Genomic DNA, 13,054 nt, shown 5'->3' with positions numbered 1-13,054 from the left:
CTCGCTCGTTCGCTCGCTCCTCGGAACAGAATGTCATGTTTCCATTGTCCCTGCACGGTATCATTAAGGGGTGCACACTCACTCTCCAAAAGCTGCATTTGTTTTTCTGGTTTCAGAATGGGTAAAGTTTCGTTTTAATCACATTTATCATTTCTTTTATTGGCAAAATAATTGTTGTAAGTGTTACAATTCTTTAATGATGACTGTTTTTAGGTTCGGGCGCGATTTGAACGCAGTAAGTTCACAGACGCTGTGGTGTTGCTTGCTAGCTAGGTAGCTCGTTGATTTATTAAGAAAAAAATGTTTTTAAATGGAAAGGATACGGTAACATCGGACAGATTTTGTATTTAAGAACAGAACGGATTATAATCGTTGTTAAGTGTCGTAGAGATACATTGTGAAGAGCTACCGAATAGGTGTTTACCCTGAGACAATAGTGTTAAATGTTAAACGTAAATATTGCCCTTATCCTTGTGATACTGTATGTGCTGTGATGATGTGTTGTAAAGTAATGTGATACTGGTTACCTGATACTTAAAGTAAGTAAAATTCCCTGTGAGAAGGGAAGTGTAACGTCCAGACTGTATTGTACTGTAACATAACAGTATATTAGCACCCACCCAAACAGACATAATCAGTTTCTGCACGTTCTCACAGGTGGCATGTGGGAGCTTCCATAACTTCTTCAGAGTGTGAATAAAATACTTTTGCCATCATGCCAACTGTGGTTCTTATGGACGCGTCACTGTCCATGACACGGCCTGTGTCACTGGAAGGCAGCGAGGAGTTTCAGCGGAAGAACCTGGCTGTCCATGGCCTGACCATGCTATTTGAACACATGGCCACAAATTACAAGTTGGAGTTCACTGCACTTGTCGCCTTTTCATCCCTTTGGGAGCTCATGGTGCCTTTCACCAGGGACTACAACACTCTACAGGTATGAACTATCCTAGTACAGGACAGTTACTGTTGATATTATTTTAATTTCACCTTATGCAATTTGGAAAATGGAGTGTTTCACTATTAGGTTAGGTTGAATGTAGTTCTTTTCCAAATTAAATGGTGACCTCAAACATGCATGTGTTCATATTGTGGTACATCAGTAAATTAAAGATTTGATTTGTTGTTAAACAGTTCAGTTTACTAATTTTATACTTGCTCTTTCAACTGCTGCACAGGAGGCCTTGAGCAATCTGGAGGACTATGATAAAACCTGCCTGGAGTCAGCACTGCAGGGAGTCAGTAACATTGTGCAGCAGGAGTGGGGCAGCACCTGTCCCTGCCAGGTAGTGTGTGTTCTGTTAAGCACATGGAGGGATGAACACCGTTCTTCCAAAGACATTCTCTCAACTGGTGTTTGATGATGGAGGTGGAGAGCATCAACATGTTCGTCTAACACATCAATACAAAATCTCCAATAGGTGTTCAACTGGGTTAAATCTGGTGACTGACAAAGCCATAGTACATGATTTGTATAATTTAGTTATTTATTTATAATATATTTTTATATTTATTTGTATCATACTCATCAAACCATTCCCTGAGCCCTCGTGCCCTGTGGATGAGGACCTTGTCATGAAGAGACCACTCATCAGGCTAGAAATGTTTCACGTTCAGTAAGATGAGGATGATCAGTCAGAATAATTTGTATTGATTTGCAGTGACACTTCACTTTAAAATGCCCCCATGTGTATAGTAACTGCAGTAGATGAAAAATAACCAGTTGGTGACAACACATCAATTGTAAAACTGATACACCAGCAGTAATTGTAGATGCAGGTTGGGTTGCAGATGCAGGTCACATTTTAGGTATTATTATATGAAAATATTTAGGTGAGTTACAATATTTATTTCCCTATAGCAGTCTCAGGTGCGATACTAAGTGTTGCAGGTTTTTGTTGGTGAGTAATTCTGTTTTCTGATTTACCCCAGAGGTCCTTGACCTATGATATGATGCATCACATATTTCACATTGGCATTACCATTCAAGAAATCAGCATTCACATACTTTCACTGAATGTACATTGGCAGGTCACATCTATAAAGAATTTCATTACTTTTCCTTGGCTTTCATGCTGAATTTCTTACTGTTTTTTTTTTTTGTTGTTGCTGTGATTTATTTAATGGCCTGTAGGTGGTGTTGGTGACTGATGGAGCTCTTGGTATTGGTCGTGGTTCTCTGCGCCACTCCCTGGCCACTCTGAAACAACGGGGAGAGGACAAGAAGTTTCCCCTACCCTTCCCTTTTCCCTCCAAGCTCTACATCGTGTGTATCGCCAATGCAGAGGAGGTACTGTTGGCAAATTAAATAAATGCTGTATTGTTAATCCTTACCTTCTGTTTAAGTTATTCAGTATATATGATAGGATGTGTATCAAAAAAACATCACAATTGACTCAATTTCTCTGACATTTTAAATCTTCGCTGATATTAATCCCCGTCATAGCTCCTTTGTTCTTTATTTATATGCACTTGACAGCAGAAGGACCAACAGGCATTTGAAAGTGTTTTGTTTGTCCATATACATAACTATTGTTAATAGTGCTACCTGAGATATTTTAATTACCTTGCTATAAAATCCAAAGAGGTGGCCTGTGGTGCCCATTTTAAAGTGAACAGACCATGTATCTTTGAATCCTCATGTAACCTTAATTTGGACATTATTTTTATTTTTAATTGCAGCTCCAAGCCACTGATGCCATGGACAATTTGGAGCAGCTTCTCACATTAAGTGGTGGAGAGGGACAGATTTTTACTATGGATGGACCACTATGTCTGAAAAGTGTTCAAGCAATGTTTGGGTGGGTAACTATACTGCTCCATCTGTATAACTGCTATACTGTGTGTTTTTTGCACAACATATACCAGTGACTTAATGGGAGTACCATGGATTGCTTATACTTGTAAACATGTGTTGGCAGAAAGTTGATTGACCAGGCATACATGCCTTTCCATGCCGTGCTGCGCTGTGGGAATCTAGCATCTGATGTGCAGGTGTTTCCCAGGCCAGAACCTGTGCTGTTGGATGAGGAGCTTGACCCGGTACCAAAAACAGTGCACACAGGTACCATTTGCTATTTTCCTGTTTTGTACACATTTACAATGGAACATTAGGAATGTAACTCTGGTTCTGGGACTAAGTGGGGATCACCAGAGCAGTTTCTTTTGGAACTAGTGGAGGTTCACTATGTATTGGTTTCCTTGCCGAGTACTAGTAGCAAAGTTGTCACCTTTGTGGTTGGCCTACACAAATTAGCTAATATTTTCTGCAAAAACATACACATGCATACGCACACAGTCAGGTCCATAAGTATTTGGACAGTGACACAATTTTTGTGATTCTGCCTGTGAATACCACCACAATGGATTTGAAATGAAGCAATCATGATGTGATTGAAGTGTAGACTTTCAGCTTTAATTCAAGGGGTTGAACAAAAATATTGCATTAACCATTTAGGAATTACAGCCATTTTTTATATAGTCCCTCAATTTTGATAGGCTCAGAAGTAACTGGACAGTTGACTGATAAGCAGTTTCATCATTATTTCATGACAAATTAAGGAGGCAAAAAGGTCTGGAGTTGATTCCAAGTGTTGAATTTGCATTTGGTAGCTGTTCATGGGAAGTGATGCAAGTGAAGGCTGCAAAACAGACCTGCCAATGGAACTGGGTCACTGATGTTTATTGATGATGTGACTGCTGATAGAAGAAGCAGGATGAATTCTGAAGTGTATAGAGCTATACTTTCTGCTCAGATTCAGTCAAATGCTGCAAAACTGATTGCTGCTGCAGTGCTATCATGCACACACTGCTAAGTTTAAATAAATTAAAATATGTAATATTATATGTATACTTTTTGTTTCAGAGTTGGAGATTGTGGGGTTTATTGAGATTGGTGATATTGCCAGTCCTCCAGTCCTGTCTAGACACCTGGTCCTACCCATAGCTGTTAACAAAGGTTCCCGCTCCACTTCAGATTCTTTGTTATTCACTCCCATTGTATTTGCACTGCAGCTGATTTCTGCTTTTGTGTTTGCTCTCAGAGGCAGATGAATTGGGAGCAGGGGCTGCTGATGAAATGGAAGAGGAGACGTCAACCAATCAGATGGCAGGAAAGAGCCCAAATTTTTGTGTCCTCCTGCATGGCAGTCTGAAAGTGGAAGGCATGGTGGCCCTTGTACAGCTGGGGTAAGAAACTGTTGAATAAGATAATCAAGCCCTGTTCACGCATATCTTTTGTATACCTTTGTATGGTCCCTTGTGTCGGTCTCTAATCATGAACCTCCTCTTTTAGGCCTGATTGGTTCGGGATGCTCTACTCACAGGCAGATAGTAAGAAAAAGTCAAATCTGATGATGTCGATTTTTGAGCCTGGCCCAGAGCCTCTACCGTGGCTGGGGAAAATCTCTCAACTTGGACCTATTTCAGGTAGAACACAGATATTTTGAATTTAAGTGAGTTTGAATTTTTATCTGATTAGAGGCAGTTCCACTCAGGTAAAAACAGTGGTACTTTTAGGGGAAGAGGAAGAATTGATTCAATTTTAATAATAGTCTAAATAATTTATCTATAAAATCCAAATAATTTATCTATTTTTGTCATTAAATATACATTTCTAAAGTGCCATGCAAGTATGCAAGGGTGAATATAACTGCTTACATACTGTACTACTATAAAATATTTGTAACAATATTACCATCGTAGATTTAACTATGCTTGTCTGTCAAACTATATATTATTACATATTAAATTAAAATCCTTCGGCTTTGTAGATGCACCAGAAAATCCTTATGGAGAGGATGATAGCAAAAGCCCTTTCCCTGTCCTACCCAAAAGCAAACGCAGCTATGCCCAAAATGTCACAGTCTGGATCAAGGCCAGTGGACTGCAGGTATGTTAATGCCACCCATGAGTCCTGTCATGATCTGTTTAAGGTTCAAGATGCTGTGACTGGTATGCTAGAGCAGGACTGACCCTAGCCTTATGGGGTGGCAACATCTGATTTGGGGGCCCAGTTCACAGCACCTCACTGACAGAGAATACAGACTGACAAGTTACAAACACAATACAGTTACTACTGAACATAGAATGTTACATTTACATTTATGGCATTTGGCAGATGCCCTTATCCAGAGCATAATGTTAAATGCTCAGTGATTGCAGTCCCATTTCTTTATTCATGTTCTTGGTAGAAAGCAATAAATAGCTGACATTTTGCAGATTAGTCAGCCAAATTGCTGACAAAATTGCTCATAGTGCAAAATTAAATGTCTTTTCCTTACAGACAGATGTACAGAAAATCCTTCGAAATGCAAGAAAACTTCCAGAGAAAACGCAAACCTTCTACAAGGTAACGTACTGTTTAGGAAATCAGTAGGGAGGCTAAATACTGGATGGCTCTTATTTATTTTATTTTTAATGACTGAAACCTTTCTGTGTCTGTGTTGAAGGAGCTGAACCGGCTGCGTAAAGCTGCTCTAGCATTTGGTTTCTGGGACTTGTTAAAAGGTGTAGCTGAGCTTTTGGAAAGGGAGTGCACCTTATTGCCTGACTCTGCCCATCCGGATGCTGCCTTCCAGCTGTCTCACGCTGCCCAACAACTCAAACTGGCTAGTAGTGGAGACCCCAAATATGCAGCTTTCGATCATGTAATCACCCCCATGCTCACTGACTTCTCAGGGGGAGGAAGTGGGACTGACAGGATGTAGGTGAAATAAAGTCTCCTGCATAAAAACCTTTAAATGTCACTGGAACCTGCTTTGCTCCTCATTGCCTTTTCAACTGTGAAGAGGCTGACAATATTGCAATAAGATCCTGGATTGTTTCATTTCTACAAGTTAAATCTTAGGAATAGATAAGGAGCTATGAATTTTGTGGCACAGGAACCACTGATTCATGGCATGCCTTTTGTACTTGGATGTATCCTTGAAAGAAACTTGTTTATCAAGAAACTATTTCTCAGTAAGTATTAGTTTTTTTGTGTACATAGCATTTTCTACAACAATGACCCAAACGAAATAAAAGTGTGTCTCACATTTGTAATGTAGTTGATAGTAATCATTCATTTGAAAGCTTTATTTTAAACAATCATCAGTAGCCTGGTATTCAGTAGCATATACTATTCATCTGTTTTCTTTATATAACATAGCAGATTATTGCCCCTCTTGTGGGTTTCTGCTGCTTTGTTTAAAACTGTCACAGTCCCTGAGGTTGTTGGTCTCTATATCAGTTTCTCTGCTCTTCTGCAGAGATAAACACACAAACACGTTCCGGGGAATGATTGATAGGGAGAATGTTACTACTCTGTCAACTTCAAATGCCCAACCCACTAAACATAACTCGCAATAGAAATAACAGTTAGATTTATAAATACTTTAAGCCCTATCAAATTAAACAATCTGTTTTGTAGTTGGTTCAAGGTCCTATTGGGTTTGAGAACTAGACTGTAAATGCACTTTGTTTGGTTCAGCGGAGGAATGGGTAATCCTGCTTCTGTAATGATTTCTCTAGCTAGAGAGCGGAAAAAGATGGGCTGAGAGAGTCCTGGGTGAAGGCAGGACACTTCAGTTCTTCCGAGGGCATCTCAGTTGGCTTTCCTCTTTTTCATTCGGAACCGTCTCCTCCTCTGCTTGTAGAGATGACGGAAGTTGCTGAAGAGTCCTGTAAAGTGTGCAGTAGTGTAATACAGATCAGTGCTTGTACACAGCAATAAGATTATATTGCAGTTCATAGCACAAGAACAGCACATTTCAACATAGCAGTGTGACTCTCAAAGAGGAGACTCACCCAGGAACATGAGCAGCAAGTAGAGCTGCAGGACGTAGGAGAAGCTGAGGGAGGAGCCGAGGGCTTCAGGCAAAGGGATGCTTAAGAATTTAGTGTCATTGAAGATGGGGATAGACTGGATGACTGCCACAGCTGATGGACAAACAAGCCAGAAACAAGATCTTACAAACATCTGAACCAGACTGCTTGATCTGATTGTTAGCAAACACTTTATAAACATCAACACAGCTTATATAGGGTAAAACTGATTTAAAAATATTTAAAATAGCATTTACTATTCTCACCTTCAGCAAGGACACCAAGTGGGTACAGGGGAATCCAAACAGTATACCGTAGCCAAGTCAGCGTTTTCCATTCAGTGTCAATGCAGGCCAACATGTAAAAAGGGTACCTAAGGTGAATAATCACATGTGTTTATAAAAATATATTATTTAAAAGTCTTACTTTTATAATCCATTTTCACCAGAATCTACTTTCAAAAGCTAATTATTTCCAACACCGTTGTGTTTACAGGCTTTATATTTTATATCCTTTTGCTATCTATGCTAATGTGGGCACTGAACTGTTAAAGCCACAGAGTTTCATGTGACTTCCTTAGAACTAGCAGCTGGGTTAAGCAGAAAAATTTCATCATGTGCTTCAACTTTGGTACATACACTATATGGCCAAAAGAATGCGGACACCTGACCATCACACCAATATGTGCTTTCTAAACATCCCGTTCCCGATTTAGTCCCCTTTTGCTGTTATAATAACCTCCACTCTTCTGGAAAGGTTTTCCACTAGATTTTGGAATGTGGATGTGTGGATTTGCCCATTCAGACACAATAGCATTAGTGAGGTCAGGCGAGAAGGCATGAGGTGTCGTCGGTGTTCCAGTTCATCCCAGAGGTGTTCAGTGGGGTTGAGGTCAGGGCTCTGTAAAGACCACTCAAGTTCTTCCACTCCACCCTTGGCAAATCATGTCTTTATGGACCCTGCTTTGTGCTCAGGGGCACTGTCATGCTGGAACGGGTTTGGATTAGGCCTGTTAGTTCTAGTGAAGAAAACTGTAATGCTACAGGATACAAAGACATCATATACAATTGTGTGCTTCCAACTTCCAATAGTTTGGGGAAGGCTCACATATGGGTGTGATGGTCAGGTGTCCTCAAACTTTTGGCCATATAGTGTATTTCTTTACAAGTGGGTAATTTATGTTTAGAAGCTCACCTAAATATCTCAATGGCACTCCAGAGATAGAAGACAAAGAAAACAACAGGTTTGTTCTGCATTTCCTCTAGGCTCCCGAAGATGACAAAAAGGACAAAGTTCCTCCCCATCACCTTTAAAAGTTTGAAAAGGCAAAATAAAACTTTTCAGTTTTAACTTCAACTTTCAGTTAGATTCAACACTGCATATGTGCAGACCACACCTTTATTTATATTTGAGTGGTATGACTGGATACCCAAGAAACTGTCAACAGAAAAACAGAAGAGTGATGGGCATATGCACATAGTTACCTGTTTTATAGGTAGACCACCCACCCTCACACAAACTGTACTTTTCAGTAAAAAAAAAAAAAAAAAGTATGCTTGCTGTGTACATTTTTATGTTCAGTATACATCTCAGCTGTGTTAAGGTGTACAATAAGGCATGGCCATGTCGGAGTCAGTGCTTTGCAAAGTTCACTGTAACATTTGCTTCCTATTAGCAGTGCACACATTTCTTTTTGTGACTTACTATACATTTCCAAAGACCATATTCAGGTCTTATTCCTAAAATTTATCGATTCTCAATGTTGTAATATACTTACTGCATGTTTATTATATAGATATTGTGGGTGCAATGCAATGCAATTGAAGAACATCAGTTCTACAGCATTTGAACTCGGGCAGTCATTAGATAAAACAGTGTGTCACTATTCCCCTTCATTATGACCACAGACAAAACAACATCAGAAAGCTGAGAGTGAGTTTTAAAATGACCCAAAAGCCCAAATTAAACTAACGGAGACTAAATGTATTAAATTTAATGAAATGTAACAAATGGCACAAGTGAGCCATGGCTGCATACACTGTCTTGCTTAAAGGTTGACAGTGACACATTACACATAGAGCACTTTTACTCCTATGAGTAGAAGAACAGAAGACACAACCAGCTGTTAATATTGCTAGTTTCTTTTTTTACTTGGCGCCCTAATATGATTAAATTTTTATACAAATTAGCAGTTATTTATGCTCAGGATTCTGACTGTAACAGTGAACCAGTAATTCAAAACTGTTACTTTCAAACATCTACTAGGAAAATGTAGCTCCCACAGTCTGGTACAGTAATGCAGGACTACAATAAATATGCATATTGTATTGTTGCTTACAAAAGTATCATGAGTGAGAATTGTGATCTTAATTCTAAATAAAAAAAAAGATTCCTATTTCATCAAGAAGCATGCAGCAGAAATAGAACTCATAAAAAATAGAAGCACTGGGTTCATTTATCAATCGTTTAGTAATTTGGGTATAAATGTTTGCATAATCCAATGCGAACTAAAGATTTTCATCAGATTTATAAAAGTTTTAGAATTCGTGTGTGTGCATGATAAATGCCAATGACCCAGAAATTAACAGGCACATACACAGCACAGCTGATCTGCATTCAGTCACAGAACTCATTTGTCTTAATTTATGGATTTATGTTGTCTTTACATTAAGAAATTTTCAGTGTTCAGTGGAAATTATGAGGTTTTCATGAACACCAAACTTCTTATGTAAATGAATTTATGAATAAATCAATTTGTAGCCAGCTTGATAAACGAGGCCCACTGCGTGTATGTTAACTGTACACTGCTGCATATCACACATCTAAAGTCTACATTAATTAACACAGGAGCTAACGGAGGTGGCATTTACCGTGTCTGGTGTTTGAACCTTTGTTGGCTAATAAAATTTGCTGTGACTAACAGAAGTGGACAAGCTGAACACCTCTTGTTTACCCAACTTGTGAGAGGAATTTTCTACGCAACCAAGACTGCAAGGCTTACAAAATAGAATTTTACCACATACTGAGAAGTTCCTGCAGACTATATTGATTAATCATGAATTGGTTAGTCTTAACATCTTGAGTTACTGTACATTTGACATGATCTACAGCTCTCACCTGTATAAAGGCAGGCATTACACCAGTCTTGACTAACCCCAAGGCAGGGTTAATAACCTCAGCAATGGCTAGCATCTGACAGAAGTACATCACATCAGCAATGGTGTGAAAGGTATCATAGAAAGAATCTATTCAAAAAAGATGAAAAAAAAATGAATGTAACCAATCAGATCATCATTCAGAAGAAAGTACATCCTCTATTATCTCGTTATTAATTACAAACCACACTTGCAAAACAAGCAAACCACACTTACAAGTCTACAGTGCACATCAGGACTGAAAAGGAGGTTATATCTTTTGTATTTTGGATGACAAACAAAGTTCATAGCCTCAACAAAAGCTGACATCTGGGGTAGATATACAATAGATATGGATAGTGTAGTCTCTATGTAGTTTTAAAATAAATCCTCACCTTCCCTAAGTATGAAAAGACGAACAGTCATGTTGACAAAGATCCAGGAGAACCCAAGAAACTGGACCAGGTTGTACATGAAGAGATATCCTTTTTTCAAGCCTAGGTATGCTGTGGGAAAACCAATTTGTATCTGCTCAAGTGGTATTTAGATTTTTTCTTTCTTTATCCACCTTACTTTTGAAAAATATTCTTTTTCTGTACTGGAAAATCAAAAGATCACTTACGGTCCTTTGGAATCCTTGACTCGATGCTTATTTTATTTAATCTTTCTTCCTGTGCAAGCATAAACAAAGGTTAGTGAGAGCTGCACTGTCTCCTACTGTAATGGATCAGCACTTGTGAAGGAAGTACATATTCTGTTTTACTGAAATTCCAGTCATAAAAAAAACATCCTCTAATTTAAACGCCCCCAACCTTTTGCCTCAGCTCCATCTCAGCATCTGACTCGTCCAGCCAGCGGTCGAAGTCAGGGGCCAGAAACACAGGCTTCTTCTCCTGCATGGTGAGTCGATCCCACCAGCAGTGCTTCTGCTTTCTCACTGTGATATTCACCTGCCGCTGGGTGGATTTGTGTTTTATCTACACACATATACACACCAAAAAAAACACTTCAATGCATTTCAGTGAATTAACAGGTGCCTCACAAATCTCACTAACATAAATGAGCAAGCACACAATTCTTCTTCTGTATGTACAAACAATAAACTACTACATAAAACTTCCTCATTTCTACAGAAGAATGTACACTGAAAGTATTTCATCACTTATAAGATATCTGCTATCTGAAAGCCATTTGTCATGAAAATGTTAAAAAAACTTGAGCTAACAAGTCATCTTTACCACATACTTATGTTAAACAGTCTATAACCCTTTAAAACTGTCCAAGCATTTAAAAAGTGTTGAATTACTTTGAAAAATTAATGAATAGTCAAACATCCTACCTCAGGTTTCACCGGATTTAAGAACTCCAAGCTGAATTCATATTCATTTTCTCCTTTTGCTCCATGACCCTGACCTGGTACAAAAACATTAAGTGAGATAGTTCAAAAGAAAGCAGCATTAAGTATTAATAGCTACTGCAGATGGTTAAAAGACCTACCTCTAAACTTGAGGGTGTTCTCTTGTACGCTTATGTCAAAGTTCTGCAAAAGACACACACACACACACACACACACAAACCCAATAACGTTTTTGCATTTCCTGACTTCCTTTAAAATATCCTTAAAATAAAACAGACACGATGTCTGTGCTATGGTAAATACAATAAAACTACATTACATTGTTTTAACAGATAGCCTATGTTTGATGAACTGCAACAAAACCTGGAACAAATGATCTGTTGTGTGAGCTGAAGGTACAGTAAACTCAAAAGTCAGGGACTTGATATCCATCATTTGCATCAAACTGGTATTCACAGGTTACTACCAGTTGCATGGAAGCACAATAATTGCACTATTGTGTGAAAGTCTGCTATGCCTACATTTAGAAAGCACACTAAGCACTATGACCATGCATTAGCACTGTGAAGATATTTCTCAAACATGCAACCTATTCTCAGAAAAGAGCAACACACAAATGATGGGGGAGGGTGGAAGTCGTTCAAGGAAACACCTATCCCTGTGTACAAGCCACATGTTCTCTCATCCAGTACCTGAAAAATGTCTGTAAATAAAACATGACTGGTACAGATGGCTTGTGGTCTTGGAGGAGGAAGCCATGGATCTGCATCTACAAAGATCGCAGGATATAAATGCTGCCTTCATAGGATATGGTTATGTTGTGTTGTGTTTGCTGTTTTCAAAAAATAAATAAACCCACAAACAACATTCCCTTGTTTTAAAGGGTTTTGCATGCTGACTTTGAGCTCCTGTTCCAGAGAATCAGGTTTCACTTCGACAGTTAGTCTTTAGTAACTTGGTAACTAACCTTCCAGTGTATGTATTTGCTTCTTAGTGCTATTTAGTAATAGCAAAAATATTGACAGAATGTCAAATGCTAGCTCGTTTAGCTGTCAAAAAGAACTGCCAAATACATATCTATCTATCTATCTATATCTATATCTATATATATATATATATATATATATATAGTAGCAGGACAAAAAGGTGCCTGCTGAAAAACTACACATATATCAGCTTTATATAGGTTTAAAAAGAATTACAGACTAGCTTCTACATGAACAAGCTCGTTAACTGAAGTTGGAGCTAGCTCTCTGGTGAAATGGCAGCTAGCGCTTATGCTAGTTCTCTAATTTCATTGAGGAGAGAGACTCCACCACTGTTACCTTCGCATCGCTTATCTCCACCCGCAGGTAAATTTCGCCGTGTCTCTGGGCCCAAAACACGTGCGGTGTGAGAGTCTGCATCGTAAGATGTTTATGCGGCTCAGTATAATATTCAGTTCAGCTCTCGAAACCTGGGCTGAATAAATGCAGACCCCCGACACATCAGCACCAGGCTGGCGGAAGACGCACAGCAACCGTTCGCCCAGAATATTCGGCGGTGGGCGAGCTGTGCGCGTGCGCGCCTCTGTACAGTACGGCCGCGGGGGCGCGCTTTTTTTCTCGCCCACGAGAATATTTCTGTGTAGGAGAGGAATAGATTGTGTGATAGGCTGCCTCCTTATCTAAGCTATCTCGTTGTATATTTAAAAAAATGCAAATATGGATAAGAACACAGGCGACGACGAGTATAAAAATTTGTGTAGACGGTTACGTTA

At 39.0% G+C, this 13,054-nt stretch overlaps 2 protein-coding genes across 4 annotated transcripts; one reads left to right on the top strand and one right to left on the bottom strand.

The window, feature by feature from the left end:
• Positions 1–2: 2 nt before the first annotated feature.
• Positions 3–6,042, top strand: ints14 (integrator complex subunit 14). 2 transcript variants are annotated; one of them, XM_026927280.3, is made up of 12 exons: positions 3–121; positions 658–937; positions 1,179–1,286; positions 2,135–2,290; positions 2,683–2,801; positions 2,922–3,064; positions 3,866–3,958; positions 4,044–4,188; positions 4,295–4,428; positions 4,773–4,891; positions 5,285–5,350; positions 5,451–6,042. In XM_026927280.3, the coding sequence occupies exons 2-12, from the start codon at positions 716–718 to the stop codon at positions 5,706–5,708; spliced, it is 1,563 nt and encodes a 520-aa protein (XP_026783081.1). In that variant the 5' UTR covers positions 3–121; positions 658–715; the 3' UTR covers positions 5,709–6,042. The 2 variants fall into 2 exon arrangements, with proteins under 2 accessions (XP_026783081.1, XP_034161255.1); XM_034305364.2 differs by having other exon boundaries at positions 120–235.
• On the bottom strand, positions 6,025–12,949 carry hacd3 (3-hydroxyacyl-CoA dehydratase 3). 2 transcript variants are annotated; one of them, XM_053234969.1, is made up of 12 exons: positions 12,621–12,949; positions 11,988–12,064; positions 11,436–11,478; positions 11,278–11,351; positions 10,751–10,915; positions 10,561–10,609; positions 10,334–10,444; positions 9,922–10,049; positions 7,999–8,111; positions 7,071–7,177; positions 6,787–6,918; positions 6,025–6,660 (listed from the first exon to the last, which is right to left on the bottom strand). In XM_053234969.1, exons 5-12 carry the CDS (start codon positions 10,835–10,837, stop codon positions 6,584–6,586), a joined length of 804 nt encoding a protein of 267 aa, XP_053090944.1. In that variant the 5' UTR covers positions 10,838–10,915; positions 11,278–11,351; positions 11,436–11,478; positions 11,988–12,064; positions 12,621–12,949; the 3' UTR covers positions 6,025–6,583. The 2 variants fall into 2 exon arrangements, with proteins under 2 accessions (XP_053090944.1, XP_026783082.1); XM_026927281.3 differs by lacking the exon at positions 11,988–12,064 and having other exon boundaries at positions 12,621–12,945.
• Between the last annotated feature and the right edge of the window lie 105 nt (positions 12,950–13,054).

The sequence above is a fragment of the Pangasianodon hypophthalmus genome, chromosome 6 (assembly GCF_027358585.1).
Source record: "Pangasianodon hypophthalmus isolate fPanHyp1 chromosome 6, fPanHyp1.pri, whole genome shotgun sequence".
In the NCBI taxonomy this organism is placed as follows: domain Eukaryota; kingdom Metazoa; phylum Chordata; class Actinopteri; order Siluriformes; family Pangasiidae; genus Pangasianodon; species Pangasianodon hypophthalmus.
Note: the sequence above shows the minus strand (reverse complement) of the source record. Positions and strands in the feature narration are given on the sequence as shown.